Source organism: Simochromis diagramma, unplaced genomic scaffold, assembly GCF_900408965.1.
Source record: "Simochromis diagramma unplaced genomic scaffold, fSimDia1.1 OVJJ01000822.1, whole genome shotgun sequence".
NCBI lineage: Eukaryota > Metazoa > Chordata > Actinopteri > Cichliformes > Cichlidae > Simochromis > Simochromis diagramma.
The window spans coordinates 7,562,133-7,585,341 of NW_024387520.1; the positions used below are offsets into that span (position 1 = coordinate 7,562,133).

Consider the following 23,209-nt stretch of genomic DNA (forward strand, 5'->3'; position numbering starts at 1 on the left):
AATTTCAGATTTGAGCATTTTTGGAAGCGCCTGGCTCGAGAAAGGAAATATATGTTGTAGCTTTGAGCAGACGTTATAAATGATCTCATCGGCACACATTAAAAGCAGGTTGGTTTGAGTTTTACAGATTAAAATCGCATCTCACTGATAATTCTTTCCATAGCAGCTACAACAGTGATCCACTCCTATCTCTGTTTACGGCCCTCTGAAGTAAAGCCCTCTGTTGCATTGATGTCAGGGTTATTATACTTTTAGGATGATTAATGAGGATTAACTTCATCTTCTGTTTACACTTAAAACTTATTGTATGACGATAAAAAGTCTAATTTATAGCCCCCAAAGCTATTGTATTTTCTCTTCATCTTTAATACCCTGTTAGATTTTATAACATCAAAATGTGTAAGTTTTTTCACAACACCATCTAAAAATTGTACAGTGTCAGTTATGGTTTTTTAACCTTTCTGGGCTTACCTCATCATCGTGTGACTGTCAAATTATTTATGTGAAAGAAAAACAACAAAAAAGGCTGACATTCATTGGACTCTTAGTGCAAAATAAGTCACTGTATTGTGCTATTTTCGCAGAAAGAAACATGGGGACAGGCAAAGAGAAAAAAAAAGTGTAAAGAAACTGCAGCACCTCTCCAGTGAAACTAACATGTTTTCTGCCATGGACCTGCAAACCAGTTGTTATTTTTCAGCCTTCCCCCTCAGCAACACCACAGTCAGTTTAAAAATGAATATTCTGAAAGTGGAGTTTGCTGTAACCGTACAGTAGTGTAAAAAGCCAAACCATCACCCTCTTTCTCCTGAAGGCACCAGAAATCAAAAAGTGTGGGTACTATATACGTTATACTGCCTTTGATTGAACATTACTCTCACTAGAATGGAGAAGCTGCGGCTCTGTTAGAAATGGTTAACCATCTCTCCATATCTATAAAACACTGTCGTGTCGTCGCAATTAAGTCGACAGCCTGGTCCGGACAGTAGAAGTGTGACACCTGACATCAAAAGGTGAATGAGACTTTCAAAGGCAGAAGATGTGAAGATGTCTTAAGCTATCTAAATATTATTCACTCTTTGCAGCACTTTGATTGTGTAAAAAAAAAGACGGGGGTTGGTGATTGAAATATCAGTTTCCTAGAGACACTCCTGCTATCCCTTCAGCACTACAACCCACACTTATCAGAGCCACAATTTATAGCCGCGGTGTGAAGTGTTCGCCTGCAACTCCCATCTTTGTATTTACACCAATTAGCACATAAACTCTAATTACTGAGATCAAGCGAACTGGGAGTCCATAAATGCAAAGCGACACGGAGAGCCAAGTCAGCTGACAGAGAGGGTAGGTGACAATAAATAGGGAAGTATCAATTAGGCATCAATGACGCGATGATGCATGCGTGTGCTGGGAGGTGTCACGCGGGGGACGGGGGGGTAGGAGTGTGAAATGTGTGGGGGCAGCAGGGTCCGCAGAAAGCACAGGTTGTGGGATCTTGTAACTCACATGCAGTCGCACAGAGCGGTGACACGTTGATTGTACAACATATCTCCATATTAACACCGAGCTGCAAGTGCGCACTTGTCTCTTGTGTCTCAGTGAAAAGTGGTATTTATCACAGCACTGCACTCCTCATAAAGTAACAATTAACACATGCTAATTTGAGGGGCAGGCGACAAAGGTATAAAAGTTGGCTTGAAATAAAAGGAAACAAATACGCTACGGCAAAGGGTCATGGAAGAAGCATCAACACTGGGGGACAGATTTGATATTCTGAACTTGTGTTTAATTACGGGGACTTGAAGCCCAGTGGCGGATGAAGAAAGTAGAGGCTTCACATAATGACTCGAAATGGATCTTAGACTACGCTTGAACCTCAGGTTAAACCCAGTAAATTGAACTTGATCAAAGGCTATAGCAGTAAAAAACTATGGCTCGGCACATTAATCTAACAAACGCATAAAACAGGACCGGCTCAGTTCTATAAATTAAACTCTGGCTGCGATAATGCTGATCTGGAGAAATTTTGCCGGCATTGGCTCAAGCTGCCTCTGTACATCCCAAGCCTTGTTATCCCCTTGTCTTGATCTGGATCAGTGTTATCTTTTCCCCTCTCCTTGTGCAGCTTGATTTTTTTCTTCTTTTTTTTTTTCAAGATGGTCCAATGATGGATTTGCAAAGTGGCTGTTTGCAAGAGAGTGTAGAGCATTAAAGAGCTGCCAGAAGGCCCATTAACATAAATGTTTAAATCAAACACACAAACTTATGCGCCCAAAATGAAGCTGTTTCCTGCATTAATCTGCCACATCTGCCTTTGGTCCAGCAATTAGTCCCTTCTCATTCCATCCACCTCCCACTCAGTGGCCAGTGTTTATCGAAAAGGAAAAAAAAAGCACAGAGGAGCTGATATGTGGTGGGACCGGTGTGACGCACCACACAGTTTACTTCTCCTTTTTTTTCTTCTCTCTCTCTTTCTCTCTATCAACACATGGCTCCGCTGCTGATTTAAAGCCTTGTAAAAATGTCTCACTTTAAATACTGTTTGCATGCAGGTCCCTGGAAGACATTTCCTGCTCAGCAGATTTACATTATAGGCTATTAAGGTTTTATGATGCTTAATGTAAAAAAAAAAAAAAAAAAGTATTTTCCAAAAAAAAAGCTGCTTGGGAATTGTCCGAATTTTGTCCAACTTTCCCCCTCCACCCAGAACCAGAAGGTCCCGCAACATCGCAGTCGCAAAACCATCACACCGTGTTCCTGGAACCCCCCCCCCCCCCCCAAACAACTGAGCATAAAATTTAGAGAGACAATGAAAAGTAAAGTAGCACATGAATAAATTTCCTTAGGGTTGTCAGTGAATGACCTCAATCATTGACAATTTCTGCTAGAGCTTCGCGTTCCTCACCTCTTTGCTGAGATAGCAGATTTAATGGACTGATTCTTATGCTGCTGACATCAAGCGGAAGATGACAGAAGCAGATTAGAGCAGAATTAGCCTCAACTTATCTATTTCACGTACATTTTCTTCTCTTTCGAGACGCTTTTTTTCCCCTTTTTTTAAAATCAAAAGTTAGTGTTTACGGAATATTTCGCAGACAGCTCCCTCTGTTTGATGCCTTGGAAATCCTGGAAGCGCTGTTTGGAAGCAACAGAATTTAGCGGAGATGAATAAAGCATGTGAATTGATCCCTCCATCACCTGGATAGGCTGTTGATTTTGGGGAGAGTTATCGCTGTTTTCCTAAGTGTGGCGTGGAGTATTTGCTAGAGGGCTGAGTGATCGATTCAGCAGCCTGTAGCATCCTAGTGTGTTTATACATGGCTTGTATGGCAGCTTTCACAAGACATTTACCCCATGATTTGCGATGAGCTTATGTGTGAATAATTAATGGCAATTAATCCTTAATTACAGTAATTAGGCAAGTCACAGGAAATTAGGCTGCAGCTGGAGAAGCCCGTGCCTAGGAAAGGGAGGACTGGGGCTCAGAGAACGTGCCATTTAGTGACAGTGGAGCCATGGTACAATGATTGTGTGGCAGTCCTGCACCAGCGTGCACGCTTACCAGCAGAGATGAGGGCTGTAGGAACACCCAGACGCAACAGTCCGGCAAACCAGACCCCGCAAAGCAATCACAAGCTCAGAGCTCCGGCGCACCCAATAAAACCTACCTATAAAACTCCCAGCAAGGTGACCTTTGACCCCGGCAGCACTTTTATTTCTTAGTTTGCTCAAAATTGCGTGAAGGCGATGAACCACTGCAACAGGTTGTGACTGATGAGCTAACAGTAATTGGTTAATGCTACACAGTGAGCTCCCTTTTTTCGCTTGCTTTTATAAAACTAGATTTACCACTTATTGGGGCCCCTTAGGCTGCAGACTTGAGCGCCCGGTGCGCCGTTAACGCAAAGTTTATGAATCTACTGTGGCTGGAAAGGGAGACTCTCTGAGAAATATTTATTTGTACCTCTAGTAAAACAATTAGGCCGCTTGGAATTATTAAAGGAAACTACAGCGGGCGGAGTTGTTTGGTTGCTAATTTCATTGTTTGGTAATGGCGGGAGAGATTAGGTGGATCTGTTCTGGGCAAAGACAGAGCAGGAGAATAGGGACAAGGCTCTCTGTGTCTCGCTCGGAACTCATTTGTGCTTTTCCATGCTTGCCTTGATGAATTTCCGCTTCTTTCTGCTCCTGTTGCTTTCAATTACACTCTTATTCAGAATCCTAATTGATATGCCAGTCTCAGTAGATGAACCATGGACTTTTTACAGTCAGTTTTTCTATTCTTAGACCGGCAATTCCCCACGACAAAGCGGGACTGTAGCTATCACACATGTGAATTTTTTTGATCTTTTGTTTCCCTTTGATTTTATGCGAAAACATTATAATGATGCATTTCTTTATTTAGAATTAAAAAAAAAATAATATGCTTTTATCCCACTAAACTTATTTTCTTAAGGGGTCCTTGAAAGATTGTTTTTATGGTGTAATTTGTGGGCCCTCTGCCATTACGAGCTCCCACAATCGTCACATCCTTTCATGCATTGCATCCCCCCCTCTTTTTTTCATGGACAGACTTTTAAGCTAACAGGGAATGTAAGTGAGTTGAGGAGGCATCCAACTGTGATATTACATTAACCCATAGTGCTTGGCAATGTCTGTCAGTGACTGAAGAATAAAGAGAACATGCTCTGCTCTACTCTTTAGCCTTCAGAAGTGCTATTAGAAATAATGAGGATATATAGTTAGATAAAAGACGCTCTCCTAACTCCTGAATTTTGAATAGCTGCTCATATTCAGTCACCAAAAGCTAAATAAGGCTCACTGGTGATGCTTGCACAGCCATTGTAATATGATTAGTGTATGCATTATATTATATATTATAAAGCATCTCATTTCTCTTATATTCAGAAGCAAGCTGGGGTTTTCAAAACCAGATATTATGCAGTGCTGTGATATGAGCTTGTGCTGTATGTGTAATAAAATCTTTTAATCAGAGCTCAGTGGGCATGTTATGTTGTTCAGCCATTCAATAAGCAACTGTACTACTCCCATTAACTTCTCCTTTAACACGAGCAGGAAGCCACAGAGTGGTTGGATAACAATACCTGAACAGGCTCCTCACTAGCACGGAGAGATGCCGCTAACAGTGACAAGGTCAGCATGTTCTACAGGCCCTGCACATACATTGCTCACTATAAGTAATATAAATGAGGCCGTGTTAGCTGTAAACTCACAGCGTGTTGCCTGTAAGCAAAAGGGTAACTGCGCAGGAGCAGCACCTCCAAATCTCCTCCTGAGCAGGTCTCACCGCACATGGGAGTCTGTGGCATGAAAGATAAAGCCACCTGCTTGAATCCGTCTCCAGTGTGAAGGTTTTGCACAACTGAGCAAATCAGTTTAGGTAAATATGCCAAACGGTGCTCAGTTGCACACGAATATATACACAGAAGGCACCGCTGGAATTGGCGCTACATACATGCATTAGCATGCATCTGCAAGCTCGACTAAATTTGTTGAGCATACAGCTTTAAGTGGGAGCAGAGCAGAGATTGCGTTGTTAAGGACATTCTTGTATCTACAGTGGTGTTTACTCACATTGGCTATTAATTATTAATGCAGAAGCAGTGAGAGGTTACAGCGATATGGCGCTCAGACTTTCCAAGCACTGTCTGTATGAACAGTCAACACAGTGAGTGCTTCAAAGAGGCGCTCTGAAATGTTTCAGACTCTCATGGAGAAAGCTTATTACAGTTGAAATGTTTTTCTAGGAGCCCCAGATATTCTTTGTGAACGCTATTGCCGGGAAAATATGGGGGTATTTTTTTGTTTATCTATATCAAGTGGCATGTAAACAAAGAGACAGTCAGCACTTGCGGCTCACTTGGTGTGAGTATTTCAGTGCACAAGTGAGAACTTGTTTGTGCAAAAAAAGGAAAAAATTGTTTTGTGAAGAAATAAAAATAAAAACTGTAAAGATACGACAAAGAGCAAAGATTCCATTTACAAGTCCGAAAATATATTCTTTTCTGACGCAGCTCATCACACAACATCCGCGCAGTCCGAGGCTAATCGATTTATCCCGTTAATTTCCGACGGCATGCGTCCAAGCAAACGCGGCCTGTGAAAGTTTTAATGACGAGCGCCGCGATAAACACCAGTTGGCCGTCTGCTCATTTTGAGTCGACTTTGTTGCTCCTCTTGATGACACCTCTGTGGATCTGCTAATAGAGGAGGACCTGTAAGGCTATCCCCTGGCCTTTGTCTGACCTCTTTGTGGAGCTGAATTCTTCAGATGTTTGCAGGATCAAGTCACTTAATCTGTGGCACAGACTAGGGCCAGAAAAACGAGGACAGGGAGAGCATGGAAGGAGGGGGGGGGGGGGGGGTGAAAGGGAGGAGAAGGATGAGGAGGAGGGGAAAGGGTAGCAGACAAGCGCCTCACTCTGAAGGCAAAGCATTCAGCACGCGGGGTAAAGAACTGCAAATGTCTGGCTGTTCTGCTATGCACCATTGTTTCATACGTAGCTGGAAATAGACAGAAACAGTGTAGCGGCAGAGCTCTGGCAGGCGGTGCGTTTTATTACTGCTAGACCATAGACTTCGACATTAGTGAATATGGCTCATTAAATGGCATGGAATGTTACCATTTTACATAATTCCTCCTGTATCGTTGTTGCAAATGAAATCCTGTTTCTGTCTGTGACTGCACCCCAGTCACTCAACAGCCATTACAGCTTTCCCATCATGCCCTAGCACTCCTTTAAAGTAGCTATCTATAATTTCATGTCAGTGTCACACACAAAAGGCATGCTTTACAAGCCTAATGGTTTGGCGTGGCTGATGTGGAAAGGATATTGCACAAATAAGAGCAAATCTGAAGAAATATTTGAGAATTAGGCAATGATGTATTCAGATGGCTAGGGAGACCGGGGTGGGCAACAAATATAAATAATGTATGTGGCAGGGCTCCGAAACATAAGCTGGAATTTGCTGCCGTTCTTTTTGTTCTCAATCACCTTGATGAAACAATCCCGAAGAAATGGCTTTGTGAATGAGACCACTGACAAGCTGATTTTCCACCCCTGGCATGAGACCGCTTTCTCCACTTAATGTTCTCCGATAAAGTGTAGCACAGAAGTAAACTAGAAGAGCCTCCACTCCTGACACAAGTGACAGTATTTGCATCAATTATGCAGTCTACGGCTGCGGCAGGAGGGAGACGAGTAGGGGGGGAGAGAGAGAGGGGGGAGGAGATAGAAGAGAAAAGGGTTCGTGACAAGACGCAGAGGCAGAAATGAGAATTTCTCTTTAAAATGCATTCTTTAGAAAATAACATTCAGGATCATTTACATGAAAGCGGCTGCAGCGGTGAACTCGACAAAGCAGCAACAAAGTCTGCGGAGCATTTTGACACTAAAGACTTTGGCAAACAGAGTACAGTATAATGGAGAGTTCTTTGTCTTCTCTGTATTCACTGTACGCTGAATATCTACTCTGAAGCGTACTGTAGGAGACAGTAAAAAAGAGGAGAATGACTGGACTGGAGCTGAGAGGAAGGCTTATTGCTGCCCTTATTGCTAAATTCAGTGAACCACTAGGCTGCACAGGACCAAATAAGCCTGGCAAAAACGTGGACTGCAAGTAATGATCATTTCTACACAAAATAATTCAAATGCAAAACAATTTTTTAAAGACGGTCCAAGTGGATCAAGGTCAGCAGTTAAAATAACATCCTGGAATTGCAATTTGACAATGTTATGCCAACAACAGTCTTTCAGAAATGTGTGTAACGAAACATATTTCCAAACCCATGAGTCTGCGTTTCTTGTGAACCCCTTAGTTCTAGAGGGAGGCCGCGTGTTTATTGGCAGAGGGAATAACTTTTAAACCGTGTCCCAGTTTCAACAGACTCCAGCGCAGCATTTTATTTCACTGTGTCCAACCCTATTTCACATCCTAGTTAAGTACACTTACAAATCTGCTGTGCCATGGTTTCTAACCTCTCATACACGTGTGAATCCACACACACACACACACAGAGTCACATCACTAGGCCTGTCACCGCCTTTTATCCATCGTCAACCTTCAGCTGTATGGTTTATCCGGAGTGACACTATAGCAAAGTGCTTGACTGCTTTTTGCCAACAGACTGCAACACTTTAACTGTACTTAGTCATGCATCATTATGGCAGACTCAAAGCGGTGTGTCTGGGAACGCCTGCAGATGGTGGAGGCTGAACCATTTGGAAAGGAAGCCTCTGTGACAGTGATGCTTATTGCATGAGTAAGTGTGTATGGACACAAGAGTGCGTCTATGTAGCAGCACCGAATAGAAAACTGCTCAGAGGAGAAAAAAAAAAGGTGCGACGCTGCTAATTCAACAGGCTTGAGAAAACGCTCTCTGAGAGATATAATATATGAAATATGCATGTAAGTCTTTGTTAGGAGGAGCCCTTTATATGCGTATTGATCAGTCATTGTTTACTCCAATCGATGCTGACTTAGTGAAATGCAGCCTCTTCTCTGTTCTTTGCAGGGATTTAACCCTCTCTGCATTGCATTTCGTGGCTTTGTTCTCCTCTTCAAACCTCCCTTCTGCTGAAAATGTGATAGCATTTACTGTCACTTGTCACTTTATCTTTATTTCAACAGATGACAAAGCTTTTATATTCAGCATTCTGCTCCACACATGGGTATTTTCAACAGATCTCTTCTGCCATTGAAAGATAAATGTTAACTTCATTCAATAGAAACCTCATTCAAGGTTCATACAAAGCTGGCTTCTTTATTCTTTAAGGAAATGAAGAAACCATTAGCAAAATATTCACTGACGGAGAAAGAGAATCTTATCTTTATTCTGCATGACCATGCAGAGCCGTATTCCTTTTGACATCATTATGTAGAACCAATTTCTCTTTCATATCATTTCTGCTGTACTTGCATTGCCACATCTATATGCTCGCTATTCTTTATTACAAAGTAGGTGGCCTAGAGGAAAAAAATATGCATTTGTTCCCTATGGCATGAAATATGCATATAGGTGCCTCGTTTCATCTCCAATCTGTGTTATTCCTTTAAAAATTCACCACTGCCTGCAGTCCCTCTTTAATATTTAATTTGACAACTTTTTAATCTGTCTCTATGTGATGATGAAGTAATCGTCAGCTGTCACAAAAATGATTGAATCGTACAATGGGACTGAAGTGACTCGTAGGTTGTAGGCTTCATTATTTGTTTTTGCTTCAGCTGTAACGTGAGCTTGAGGGAAAGAAAATCCTCTTTCACACACACTAATTTATCTTCCATCTTTATTCATCTCCTGTACCCTCCCGACACCCCCCACCCTCACACACACAGACGCACGAAGCACGACTATATATAACATCCATAGATCATTAATACGCTTTTAGTTTGACATCCAAATTGTATAGCCTGTTGGTATGTCCAAAAAGTGCAAATATTTAATTGTGTATCTGTGCTACTTCAAATCCTAGCAAGAACCACAAAGCAGTGCTAATTACTCCCTTTTCTTAGCACTGGTCTTTAATGATCACATATTATCCATCAAGCTAGCTAAATAATTAGCAGGAACGTCTCACAAACGAACCGCCAACAGATGCTTTATCAGTCACAAGGTGAACATTGGTGCTATTTCTCCTCAGCGAGGTTACCAGCACAGAATCGTTTGGAAAACAAAACAAACAGATAATGAAGCAACTTAAATGAATGTTGTGGCAGATGAATGATCAGTCCCCGCTAACTCTGTAGTACCACCTCTCCTGGCCGCTCTGGCAATCTGGCCATGTCGGGCCCCCACTGTGGACCAGCATGGCACTGGGAGTTGTGCTAGCCAGTCACCCCCATAGCCCCAGGCTGCTTCTACCTTTGGTATGCTACTCAAGGTTAAAGGGATCCCAGTTGGGTGTTTAACAGTGTTGTGCTCGGATCTGAATGGCATTTTTTTTTTTCAAACTGTCTGTACTGTAGAGTGTGTGCTTAGAGAAGTATCCGGAACTGTTCATCTTAGACGATTTCACATTTACAATGTAGATCCCGCTTCACTATTTCAGCTGCAGCGTTCCTCTAGCACACCCCTAAATCCCTTCACCAGTGTTGTACTCTTATAAAGTAGCAGGGGTAAGTGATTTGAACCATTTTAGTGTGAGGATCTGCTGTTTGCCGTACACATGCAGCTTTTGCTGACATTCATTTTGAAACCACTCGGAGCACTTGCGACTCGGTGTAACAATGCTGGGGAAAGAAAAAAAAATGCCTGCTGAGCTCTACAGTGAATATACCTCTGACCCAGACCGAGGAAGGGGAGATTTATGAAATCCACATGTTTAATACATTTCATTTTGTCCAAGGGATTTGTATTGCTTACCACAGTATTTTAGGGTTGAAGCATTCTGTATAGTCACAGCTTGTATTGTCTGAGGAGAATAAACCCTGTCCGGTTCTGGCTGCTGAAGATTTGTTTTATAGCACCTCCTTTTCCTTAACACACATCAGCCATGCGCTGTCTGAGGTATTGCATTTTGTTGTGCTGAGGTATACACACCCCTAATCTTTAATGCATAATCCCCTGAAAATCCGCTACATAAATGAAAAAGATAACCCTCATATCAGCGTGGTGACAGAAAATAAGATAGCTGGGTAATTTAATAAAGGATTGATGCTGGCCCTGGTGTGATATGGTGTGTGACCTCTGTATATTCATTGTGTAGCACGGAGCAGGTGAGCACTGCTTATAGAGAGCAGTTCTTCCTATTCTGAAAACCCATCCGGGGAGTGTAACATCCGTGGTGACACGCGGAATGCGCCATATGGATTAAAGCGCGGCGAGGGTAGTCACTGAAATATTTGCTTTCCCAAAGTGTTGATACAGTATGAAAAAAAAAGGAGAACCATGGCTACGCTTCCCTCTTGTAATCAGGTAGCAGTTATCTCGGTAAAGTGTTTGCCTACCTAATGGTGTTTCCATCTTGTGCGAGTCTGTGCCATTGGCTTCCCATTTAGATGCGCTTTCTCCCACAGTAAGTGCCAGCCTGCAGAGGCTTCGCATGTAGCGCTTCTGTGTTTGTTCTGCCCGTGAGAATCTGCAAACAAGACAAACAGGCCAAGTGGGCGAGACGGAAAAGTAGTTCGAGGACGTCGCAACCGCGGTCAGCCACCGCTGTTTAGTTCATTTAGCAGCTGACCACGCCGAGTCATAAATACTGCCCCCCACCCCACCACCAAGGCGAAGGCTTGTTTTACATCTAAAATGCACTTGAGTGTAATGTTGACAGATATAGCTTGTGACGAGTGATAGTCAGAATGTATGAGCGCCCATAATGCCGCTGTCAACCTCTGGTGCCAGACTGAAAATAAGCAGTTCACCTCTGTTTTCATTCACGAGAGTGCAGCAGACAGCACTGACTTCTCCGCTGTATTTATTGACTTGTTTTACTAGCCCGAAACAGGGTGCTTTTATACGGGCCTGCTCAGTCTTAAGACTCTCCAGACATTTACATTATTCCTGACTGAGTTACACGCACATATAAAGGAGCAAGTCCGCAGGCTAGGTTAGATATATGCTTTTTCCACCTCTCCTTCTCTCCTACATTCATACAGACTCATGCACCATTTTATTACCCCACCATTTTAGATATTGTTACACTGCACCTTTTATCCTATTACTACTCTACTATGTTCTTTTTGACTTTTCTGTATATATACATATATAAAATAGACACTGTTTTTCAGATGTGATACGTTCTCCTTATTTGAATCCTGCTAAAGCTGATTCAGTATTCGGTGTATATAAAAGCCTAGATTTCACAAGGCTCTAAAAATCATCTTTCGCTGACTAATCTGCGCGACTGCAGTGGAAGATAATGAATGCCAACACCAGAGTCACAGCAGACACTGTGATCCCCCAACACCCCACCCCACCCCACCCAGCCTAAACCTCCAGCAGTATTTACATGATATTTCATTTTAGAATAAACCTCTTTTCTCTCCCACTGTGAAGATATTGAACTCTTTCACACAGATGTCATCTTAACCAAAGCTTATTAAAAAGATGGACATCAAAGTTGCGGGTGCCCATTTATCTTATAGCACTCTAATTGGCCACCACAGGCTAGAGAACAACTAACTCCAAAATAGGAGGCGTCGAACGGTTGGGCTAAAGAAGAGGATGTCTAAAGACCTCTCAGTGGATTCATTGCCAATAAATCCTCTGGAATGAAAGCGGGGCTTTTCCACGGGGTGTGGAATTTTGTAAATACATTATGAAACGCGACGCGGAGAATTAAGCCAACGCTCGGGTTTGCTTTCTTTGTTCTGGTGTGTTTTGTGGGCTACGTTGTCCTCCGCCTGACCAGTGACTTCAGCGTTTGCTTGACATATTTGGAGTTTTTAACATCATTGCTGACGACACGAGGTAATGCACTCTGAAAAGGTCAGACGGCGCAGTAGCCGTGAGTGAGCCGAGATTGCATTTCACAACTCCGTATACTATGTATTGTTTTGAATTCGCCACGGTGAATGAAACTGATTCTTTAGTCCAGAGTCACTGCTACTCCATCAAACACCACACGCCGGGCCTGAGGTGAATAATGTATTATGTTTTCCACTCAAGTGGGCAATAAAAACACAAAAACAAAGTCATTAATTGCCCACATACAGTAACCAAATGCCATCAAGAGCCTGTGCTCTCATTAACCTGGCACCTAATTATCTGCCTCCAGTCTGAGTCCTGACAAGCTCTACCGTCTGAACCCTCAGCTCGGTTGTGTTGTGTTGTGTCAGCACTCGCCAACCACAGCCAAGGCACCATTAGGTACAAAGAAGACAAAAGCTTCTCGCAGCAAAGGTTCCCTCTGCATGCGCCACCACAATGTTCCTCCTGTTAATGCCTTCCCTTCCAATTAAATCTGCAACTGTTAATTATTGTAATTATGGGAGTGAGCTCCCAGCTCTACCCCCCTTCAACCCCTCCCTAGCCGGTGTGTGGAGACGCTACGGGAGCTGTTGTGTTGCTTCAGTGGCGCCTCGTCTCTGCTCCACTGAAGCCTTAGCGGGGAATTGGATGCGGAGGGGGACGTGGTACACATGACAGGGGTGACGTGAGGGAGATTGCATGGTTCATCTTCGGTAACTGGGCGAGCAAGTCACAGCCAATGGCCACACCTCCAGTCTAACTCATTAAATGTTGTGTAAAGTACATGCTGGGAATAATTAGCACCAAATAACCTCTTTTTTTTTGCTACCTTGCTTTCAGGGTGTCATTAAAAAAAGTGAAGTATCCTCGGCAGGTGTGTAATACAATCAAAATAAAATGAGAAAAATGATATTTTCCTCATTTTCCACAAACGTGCAACTATTATTTTGTCCCTTTCTCATAGCAATGCAAAACTATATTCTTGCTGTGTTCTTTGAGAGTCGCTTGCGATGGATCCGAAGTGATGGGCTGAGTATAAGGAGAGCTGAAAAAGAGTGGATGGCAGGCCGGCTGCCTGTTAAATCTCTGCGTGTCTCAACATCCTCTTTGGCCTGCTTCTGTCACAAGCTGTTGTTTGGCCTGGACCTGATCTGCCCAGCCACTCCTTGCACTGCACTCTGCAGACCTAGCAGTAACCTGCAACATGGCTCATACTCAGGATGCTTCCAGAAAAAGCGCTGTCGTCCTGGGTGCATTCAGCCTCAGATACTGGAGGTGGATTTGTTTTTGTGAGCTTTATCAGTCCCCACCGAGAATCAGCACGTCAAGTGCAGTCTTATTCCGATGTCATAACCCCGCTTGCCTCGTAGCAGAGTCCTTACACGCTAGCACGGCTAGCAAAACATTCTGGCTTTACAATTTGGAGCTGAATTCTCTTCTATAAAAGACACTGAAGGAAAGAGCAGCTCCTTCTGCTTCAGGCAATGCAGCCTTTTCGTGGATACACTGCAAAATCTAAATGATGGACTGTCAACTCTCTTGCAGAAATGGCACTGCAAAGAATAATCTCTCTGGCAGTGGATCATGGTTGGCTGTATGCTACCAATGCCTTTTCTTTGTTTATGTGAGCATCTAGCCTTTGCACGCACACATGCAGACATGGACGTATGCACATGCACAGATACACACAAATACAGAACACATAAACACACACAGACAAAATGCTTCCAGCCCAAATCCTTTCTTTGGAAGCATACAGTGAAATATATGGGATTAATAACCTGAATAGCATTATTTTTCACCTCTAGCCTTTAAAATAATGCATGCTTGGCTTAGTGTCTGGGCAAAGTTTTGCCTGCGTATTTGCCTGGTTATCGGTGTGTACAAGACCTGCTGTGTGACCTGGTTTCATGCAATCTCCATCTTCTAATTAGGAGGCTGTAGAAAGGCTGGAACGAGAGGAGGAGTGATTAGTTGCCGTTGGGTATTTCATAAGTGGCTTTCAGTGCCACATTTGCATTATTTGCTTGGGGTCTGAATAACAAATCAGCCTACCTTTCCAGCAAATTGAGGCTAGCAGCTAAAGACCATCAATACATGAAATATAAAATGAAACTGAAGAAAAGAAATAAGCAAAACATGCTAACACAATATAGGGGGCAATAAAATGAAATATTGAAACATGAGATGCAATAACGGTCTCAAAGTGATCTACGCTCCACGTGCTAGTCTAGATGAGGCTTACAGATATTATTTGACTAATAAGGGTGGGGGACAAATTAAAGGGAAGGCATAAATAAATGAGTGGAAAATTACAGTGACTACAGGTACGCAGGAGTTAAGCAGCTGGCATTCGATCATGCAAAGACATCTTGTGAAGCAGTGGGTCTGATTCTTGGATAGTAAAACTCTCTGTCCCCCCCACCCATATTTCTCTTCACTGGTGAAAGAGTGGTTTCATTGTTGGGACACAGATGGTAGGGGCTTCGGTCACAAAGACTGCTCCGCTAGTGCTTCAGTAAGAACAGTGACTTAAGTGACGTCTGCATTGAGATCTGTGGGAAAGATGGTCAGAAACTGCTATTGGCCCATGATGCTTGTGCACTAGAGCAACATTCAGTGAAAAACAAAAGAGCAACTCTTCCCTAGCTGACTTGAGAATGCCAATGCAGCATGTGATCAGTCTCGGCAACAGTAGACTGTTGACAGTTACATAGAGAGGGATATTACAGCAGTATTGCAGTCCTTAAACTGATCCCTACAAAGATAGATGCAAATTTGAAGGTTCAGAAGTTTAAAAACTATCACTGGTTTAGAGATGCAGGAAAAAAAGGGGGACATTGTCGGATGATTCATCCCTTACCAACACCAACAGAGGGTGAAGGTCTGAATGCATGTCACCTACTGAGAGCCTAGTGAGGCAGTTTGAGTATGTGGGGGTGGAGGGGTTTCTCATGTGGTTTGTGTCCACTTGTCCCCTGTAGAGGGAAGTGTCACTGCGGATCTTTAGGGTGAAACATTCCTGTCTTGATGGGAGTGGTCTCTCCCAAGATGACAGTGTTTTTTGACCACTTTATTTGTTTCAAATAACAAATAAATGAAGATCAGCTGGAGGAATGGTGCTCAATCCTCCAGCAGAATCCCAAAGATTTATAAAGCCAAAACCAAGGCACACTGAAGCTGCTGTGGAAGATTTTCCTGTCATTTGTTCCCGTTCTGTTTATCGAGCGTATGTTATGTTTGTCCTAGGTTTTGGTACGGCTGCCTGAGTACCACACGGATGTCTCTGTGTTTGTTGCTCATTCTGTGACTAGCGGACCATGTGAACCACGTCAGCCCTATGTTGGAGCCCCATGCTGTACGTGTCCTGTAGGGTCAGTCAGTGTGCTGATCTGTAGCGGAGGTCCTGTCCGCTCATTTGGCCAGTCTCCCCCGACCGCCGCGTGTGTCCGCCACCACCAGGCCTGGTCAGCCATCACTGAACCACTTGGCTGTTTGCCCACATTTGAGTCTTAGAGGGCAGGAAACAAAGTGGGCACTCACATATCCACATATAAACACACAAATGCACATACACACACACAGGGGTGCGCGCACACACATGATCACAGCGAGTGACAGTGGCTCTTGTTTACTCAGCCCTCCCACCCTTCCTCGCTCTCCTTTCATCCTCTCCCTCTAGTCTGTCATGTTGTGTGTCACTTCCCACAAATGTCAGTGCCACCGTGGGACAGTGATTAATTTTGGTGTGCCTGGCAAAATGTCTTCAAGATGTCTGTTTGGGTTGTCTTTTCCCACCCCCTTTGCCCACCCCCGCTCCTCGCATGTCTTGGAGTTGTGGGTCGAGAGTGGCATGCCCCCCTCCACCCCCCACCCCAATGCTGTCACAGCTTTTTTGGGGGGGGGAGTGCCTCATCATCACCAAAGGACAAAGGCTACCTGAACTGACAGAGATCTTCTTTTCTGACCAGAGCCACTTTTTGTCACTCCCCAGCGCCACCATCTCCATGCGCTGTCTGTTTAGTGTGTGCTGGTGGTGTATGATGGGAGAAGTCTTGACCCAGCACTGGGGGGCTGTAACACTTCACTGTCAGCGCGGCTGATTAGCTTATCACTCACTGCACTGGGAGGAAATACATCATCATTCCAGACAGGGATTCCCCAGTTTAGGGCCCATTCCCTGTCTTCTACTGCTCGGCATTTAATCACCACACTCTTTGTCCCTTCCAGTGTTTCAGCCTCACCTCTAAAAAAAAAAACAGTCCTTAGCGCCTCACAATGGGTGCTTTCTTCCTATCCGGTGTTTTTATAGTAAATCAGAACAGCTGCATTATTCACACGGACGCCCTTCTTAGCGTTTGAGCTGGAGACAGACAATATATCCATTTGCACTGACACAGATATTGTTCATGTGGAGGAAAGCAGCCCGAGCCATCTTCCCAAATTATTCTTTTCAGCTCACTCAACAAAGAAAGTGAAACACAAAGTGGCAAATGTGCTTTGGCTTCCCCACAGAGTGGTATCAGGTATGATAATTACCCTGCCATTAACATTGGGAATAGTTAATGTGTATTAATGTGTTAATGGCATGTTAATTACTGTACATGTTAGAGAGAGAGAGCCCACAGGCATTCTCTCAGATTCTTTGTGCCATGTGGATGTAGGCCAATCTTAAAAAAAAAAAAAAGCCTTTAAGAACGTCGATGAAAGAGGATTCTTATGTTTCATTTGACAGAACAAAAGATTTTCAATGGTAATTTGATCCAGCTCCCCGCCTCTCGAGCTGAAGGTTACCGATCCAGGCGCCACGACAAAGGAGATGATATGAAGTCAAAGGAGACGTGGAACGCGGCTGTAGTGACACTGGCCTCTTTGTGAAATGGATACTCTAAGCCCTCTGTAGTCTCTAGTGTTTTGCTTTGGCAGCGGGTTTTAATAACACGGTGGATTAGAAGCCCCGGATCCCGAGTGCCAAGCTTAAGTTAAAGCTCACCTTGGACGAGCTTCAGTAACAGGCTAGAAGCCACGGTCCCGCTCTTCCTTCCAGACGATTCTCTCCTCACACCATCAACTCTACGGCTTTAAGAGAGATGACCTTTGCAAATATTGACAGAAAATAAATTCTGTTTCGATTAGTTGGCTTTGGGAGACCTTTGCGGATCGATGCAATTAGATGAACAGACTGTCGATATGTGGCCGGAGCTGTTCACTAGAGGCAGTGGGTAGGAGAGGACTGCAGGAGGTCAGGGTTACTTGTAATGAACAGGATGTTTTGGAAACAGTGGTGGAAGTAACCGAGTCACAGCGCGTATCATCTAAACATAGGTTACTTTACTGCTTCACAGAACTTTTAATCTCGAAAAGTCCTTTAGGTATTGAGAGAAAAGTGTCGCAAAAAAATAAAAATAAAAATCTCTGGCTTCATCTGCAAGAAGCGCCGCTCTTCCAGTGTATCATCTCGTGTCTGACAGTGCACTGAGCGAGGCAGAATGAGGTGGAGAAGCCCAGAGCCACCCCTGCACTCTTCAGCAGGCCACATTAACCCAGCGGGGCTCTTCCTTTATGGCTCTCCTGCTCACACTTCAGTGATGAGAGTAAACAAGCAGCGGGGCAAAGGTCAGCTAAGCCCACAGAATAAAAGAGGGCACAAGGGGGAAAAAGAGGTGGGAGGAAAGGAGAGCAGCCCCAGGCAGTGCTCAGATCGCTGTCAGGGCTTCAAGCAGGGAATGATGTACGAGACAACGGCCTCGAACCGGAAATGATTATAAACAGTGAACAGGGGAGAGTGTATGAGAGAAAAGGCCTGCATTGCCTTTATCTGTCAAATTTGTTACATCCACGAATCAGATAATGACAGTGAAACCTGTAAAAAGTGAAAAGAAGAGCCACCCCTAACTGATAGGGAAGGATTAATCACAGCGTCTCCTTTTGTCTCAGCCACAGAAGAGAAATGAGGAACAATCATATATGCAAGTGCTTTTTTTTTTCTACCCGGCTACCCCACCTGTATTGTTGAATGACAAATGGGGCCGATTAAGGACATGTGACATTATTATTACAATTTCTCATTTTTTTTCCCTTTTATATCATGAAATGCACCCTGGTAATTAAGTGAGCGAGCATCATCATCAAGCCCATGTGTAATAACTGGAAGATATGGATTTTTCTTTCTTAAATTCCTTTTCTTCTTTTCTTTTTTCCTTTTTCTTTTGCTTAGAGGCTTTACCAAGGTGACATGACTCCCGCACTTTCCCCTCGCACCGAGATTAATCCCACTTTGACTGTGGAGGTGGATTAAAGCTAAACTCGGGTGCCCAAACTTGTTTTAATACCCATATCATCAGACAAAAACAGGATAAAGATTTGAGCAGGAAAAGCAGCATTGCAAAATGTTACTGTGGAATTGGGAGTTACCATACAGATTTGTCAACCACACAGCAAATTAAAGATATTATCTCGCTTGAGCTTATATTGTGGAAGTTGTGTGATGACGCCGAGCTTAGCTCCTCCAACAAAGGTGCGCGGAAAAGAGACAGCGAGGCAGAGATATGCGTTTCGCTCTTATTCTTTCTTTAATTTTCAGTATTTATGTGGTTGAGATGAACTCACTATCCCTCCCATAACATGTGTTATGAATGACCAGCCAGAGCTGGCGTGGCACAAATACACCCTGGTGGACTCCTGCAGGGCCGTCTCCTTCTTGGAGCAGCGCAGTAATCATTTTTATCCTGCTGATTTCCTAAATAGAAATGGACACGTATGATAAAAATGTCACGGCCACTCCACATGTCAGCGGACTAACAGGATTACGTGTCACTTTCTAATGCCTCGCTCTGTTTTCCTTTGCTGTGAATGGCCACAGTATTGCACACAGGAACTTTGTGGTAATATATGGTAAGAGACAAGTAGCTCTTTATGGCCTGTGATTATTTAGTTTGAATGAAACCAGTGATTTATGCCCATTTAGCTGAAAAGCCCTGTAAATTCCCTCAGCTGCATTTCCCCTGGATATGGAGTGAGTGGAGTGAAAGTGACAACTAGGTTTGGTGTGGAAATGTACGCCGCGTCCCAGAGTTATATTTAATATACCTGACATGAAAAACGTGGCTACCTACTTACCACCACCCGCAGCACAAAGAAAAGTGCAGCCTGCTGAGTTTGCGTTGATTCAGAGAGTGGGTGTAAACACTGAATTAGGGAAAATATGAACCGTCGTGGCAGACAAACCACCAGCTATTAGAGCATGTTGAGATCCCGAGCCGGGCATCTGGTCAGTCACATTTGAATCATGTGCCGTTTTGTTTCACGCAGCACAAACTGGAATGGAAACAGTCGAGTCTGTCCAGAATGATGGCTTTGGGTGGAGTTGTGCAGATGCAGCGTGATGTGGATGAGGGTTAGTGGAGCAGCGGCATATTGTCCACATGGATGGCTTGGCTCTGCAAAGCCTGATGGAGCCTTGTCCAGCATCTCAATGTCTCCAGCACAAATAGCCACATTCATCCACTCCTTTCACACCATTACACCTAAAAGACTCAAAGCCAGCCGACCTATAAATAGAGGAAAATTTGTTTTTCAGTGGCATTGCAGTTGAACAAACCACCAACGGGGATGAAAACATCAGAAAAGAGGTTACACTGTGGGCTTTTTTTAACCTACGATTGTGTTTATAAGAAAGATATTAAGAAGAAAAGGAGTGTTTTCTCTCTAGTATTTACTCTTGTGGACGGCTCGCAGGGTCAGTCGGTCAAAGCACGGTAAAAAGGGCTTCTCTGATTGCATGCCTACTGGCTGACACAATAGAGCCGCTAATCTTCTTATTTAGAATCCAAAGGCTAGCCATATCTTAATGAAGCTGTAATGAGCGCTTGAAAATCCCTGAATTGCGGGAGGGATTATTGAATTGAAACAACTCTGGTAATCATAACGTTTGAGTAGCCACTCAGTATTTACTGCCCATTGAGCCACATTTTTATCCACTTACTAGACCTGATTGCTCGAGCGTGTTTTTGGTGTAATTTTGACCTGCGAGAGCTTTTTTGTTTTCTGAAAAGCCTGACATTGTGGTTTCACTGCCAGCGCATCCAGGTGTGCAAGTAGCCCGCGCTATCTGCTGTGTGATTACGACCTGCTGACAGGCTGGCGAGACAGAAGACCAGAGGAAATAAACAGCACCATCTGAAAACAAACACAGAAATCAGGCTTTGCGCTTTGCATGCAATTCACTGCACAATTTTTTCCTTATTATTATTATTTCACAGCTCAGTCTTATAATGGCCTAGATTCCTCTTAAATTAAATTAATTGAAGATTCAAAACTCACAAGGAAATAGACGCGAGTAAAACAGCAGTTACTTTTGTGGATTTCCCAGCATTCACTGTGTGAAAGACAGACACTTACTAGAGGTATAGTTTTCTGTTTAGCATCCTTTCACAGAGTAGAAGTGCCACTTCACCATTGAGCATTTGTCAGTTTATGGATGTTGCTGTCATGTCAGCCTTCCCGTACACACAGTGTGCAGCGCAGTGTGTAAATAAAAGAGAACAGGCGTACACATGGGCGACGGGAACACAGCATATACACAGGAGGCGCTCAGTTCCTACCTGACGGGGAAACATCACAGTATCAAACGATATAGAGTCAACGCTTCTGATTTCAGCAGTTTTGACTTATTCTCTTATTAATAATGTTAATTTTCCCATCTTAATTCATCTCTTGAATGCATTTGCTGAAACCTGTCCCTGTTTCTGTGTCTCTGCAGGTCTCAGCATCCGCGGCGCTCAGGAGGAGGACCCCCCAGACCCTCAGCTCATGCGTTTAGACAATATGCTGTTGGCAGAGGGAGTAGCGGGACCAGAGAAAGGTGGCGGATCTGCCGCCGCAGCCGCAGCCGCCGCTGCCTCGGGCGGGGCAGCCGACAACTCAATCGAACATTCCGACTACAGAGCTAAACTCACCCAGATCAGACAGATTTACCACACAGAGCTGGAGAAATACGAACAGGTAAGGAGGGAGCTTTACAACCCCAAGGTTAAGATCCTCCCAAGAAATGCCTCCCGAATGAGTTTTTATTGGAAATAGCACACACCCTCCAAAATGTTCTTTATGCATTATTCCATGTGGCAACCAGCTTTCAAATTTTCACTTTGTGTTTAAATGTTTAAAAGCCACTGAGTTGTACTTTCACAACTGCAAACTGTGGCGAATATGTACGATAGAGGAGGATGTGGGGAAAAAAGCAGCTCGGGAAAAAGCGAAATTGCCGTATTATTCACTGTGTTGTAGTTGATTATAGAGATCCAAAGGAGTGCCCCAGTCATCTGTGTTAAATGAAAGTATGATCAGCTCTTTCACCCAGCACTTTGAGCCTGCCATTAAACACGGGCATTATGGGTGAAAATAGAAGGTGAAACTGTGATGCCTCAGCAAGCCAGTGAGGTAAATTAGAGTAATTTACTTTGTGCTCTCTCCGAGAGAGGAGGTGGGTATGCGGGGGCACACAACACTTCGCCTGGAGTAAATGCATCTTTCTTAAGGGTGTTTCCAGGTTTTAATTATCTAAATGTAAATACTTAACAAATTTTACTCAGAGTAATGAGCTAAAGTGTGCACTACGTAAATGAGTTATTCTAATTAATCATGTATGAACTACCGTGTTAACGAAAAGCTGCTTAACTTCAGTGCATTAAGGCCAGGCCAAATTGCAGATCTGCATTTATTCCGAGATGACTTCACCTATTATGTCAGAGTTATATGCAAACACCGCACTCCGTGGAGGCTTTTATCAAGAACAGCGTGCATATTAACTCATTTAATACATGAAAAATGGATATAACTTTAAAACATCAGTCAAGAGCTTTTTAAAGTTCTAAAACAAACAAACAACAAAAACCCCACCTCACGTTGGTTGTTTTTGTCACTCTTTCTCTTGGCAGGCATGTAACGAATTCACTACCCACGTGATGAACCTGCTGAGGGAACAGTCTCGTACGCGGCCCATTTCTCCCAAAGAGATTGAGCGCATGGTGGGAATCATCCACCGTAAGTTCAGTTCCATCCAGATGCAACTGAAGCAGAGCACCTGTGAGGCTGTCATGATCCTGCGCTCCAGATTCCTTGATGCCAGGTCAGTTGATCGTGTGTGCTTAGTGCGAATGCGCGCGTGCGCGTGTGTGTAGGTATAAAGTTTCGACTTTTTTATTGCTTCTGCGTGACCCACATAAGTAAATCCAGTGGGACGAGGTCATTTTTAGACGGTGCGCAGGTCTGAAGTTTCTTTTCACTTTTCTGGCACAGCACACAGTGTGAGCACTGCAGAGATGCATGATTTTAATTATGCCCATGTTCCATGCGTTATCCATTTCCAAGACAATCATGCCCTCACACCTGAGAGCAGTTAGGACCCAAATGAAATGGGGGCCGAGTCATGTGTAATGGATGGAGGGGAGGTCATCAGCAGGTGTTGTGGATTACTCTAATCACTAACAGTATGGTGCATTGTAGAAGCTCTGCGGAGAGAAGCACAAGTTTGGGCCAAACAAGCCAAGTGGAAGCACATTTGCTGCCCACTGCCTGTGTGAAGCGCAGTAAACAAGGCAAAATAAGCAAATGCTCAACAACATGATAAGTAGTGCCCTGGGAGGGAAGGGGACCCAGATCTAGTTAGAGTTTGCTTGTTTCTACTGGAGATCCCTGGGGCTGTGGCACTTCAGGAACAATGCTCAACTGTGCATGCCATGATTTCTATAATGTACCGAGATGCACTCCGACTGGGCTTTG

General features: G+C 43.8%; 1 protein-coding gene across 9 annotated transcripts in view; it reads left to right on the forward strand.

Moving 5' to 3' along the window:
- pbx3b (pre-B-cell leukemia homeobox 3b) overlaps nucleotides 1–23,209 on the forward strand; it is a 56,279-nt gene that overhangs the window by 22,873 nt on the left and 10,197 nt on the right. For all 9 annotated transcript variants that reach the window (XM_040019394.1, XM_040019397.1, XM_040019402.1 and 6 more), the window contains exons 3-4: nucleotides 21,192–21,433; nucleotides 22,366–22,556. In XM_040019394.1, coding sequence (XP_039875328.1) covers nucleotides 21,192–21,433; nucleotides 22,366–22,556 — 433 coding nt within the window. The remainder of the gene's footprint in view (nucleotides 1–21,191; nucleotides 21,434–22,365; nucleotides 22,557–23,209) is intronic.